At 58.2% G+C, this 521-nt stretch overlaps 1 protein-coding gene across 1 annotated transcript in view; it reads right to left on the reverse strand.

Moving 5' to 3' along the window:
• Positions 1-521, reverse strand: part of LOC103804766 (inositol 1,4,5-trisphosphate receptor type 3-like) — a gene marked incomplete at both ends in the record, with an annotated part of 17,672 nt that overhangs the window by 1,987 nt on the left and 15,164 nt on the right. The window contains 1 exon segment of the mRNA XM_009077398.1: positions 103-228. Within this exon segment, the coding sequence (XP_009075646.1) occupies positions 103-228 (126 nt within the window).

Below are 521 nucleotides of genomic sequence, written 5' to 3' on the forward strand. Positions count from 1 at the left end.
CAGACTGAGGGTGGGCACAGTACAGTCACAGGGACAGTTTCCCTCTGTATGAAAATGCCTTTTCCTTCCACCCCGAGGAGCAGCAGATTCTGGGACACTTACCCATGGAAGTGGCTTCCACATAGGGGTAGAAGAAAGCAATGATGATGTTGATGAAGACAGCCAGGTTGAAGGAAATGCTTCCCCAGAGTGTCATTCTGCGGGAGAACCAGTACATCAGCGGCATGCCTGGGGGGAGAGGAGGCAGACACAAATCTCAGCCAGCCTCGTGCCAACCGGGAAGGCTGTGTCCTCCCAGACCTCCCTGTGTCCACCTGGACCCTCTCTGTCCTCCCAGACCTCCCTGTGTCCTCCCAGACCTCCCTGTGTCCACCTGGACCCTCTCTGTCCTCCCAGACCTCCCTGTGTCCTCCCAGACCTCCCTGTGTCCACCTGGACCCTCTGTGTCCTCCCAGACCCCAGTGGAGCTCAGGCCCAGCAGGGACCCATCCAGCAACTTCCCACACATGCTGCAAACTCAG

Source organism: Acanthisitta chloris, unplaced genomic scaffold (genome assembly GCF_000695815.1).
Source record: "Acanthisitta chloris isolate BGI_N310 unplaced genomic scaffold, ASM69581v1 scaffold21750, whole genome shotgun sequence".
In the NCBI taxonomy this organism is placed as follows: Eukaryota; Metazoa; Chordata; class Aves; order Passeriformes; family Acanthisittidae; genus Acanthisitta; species Acanthisitta chloris.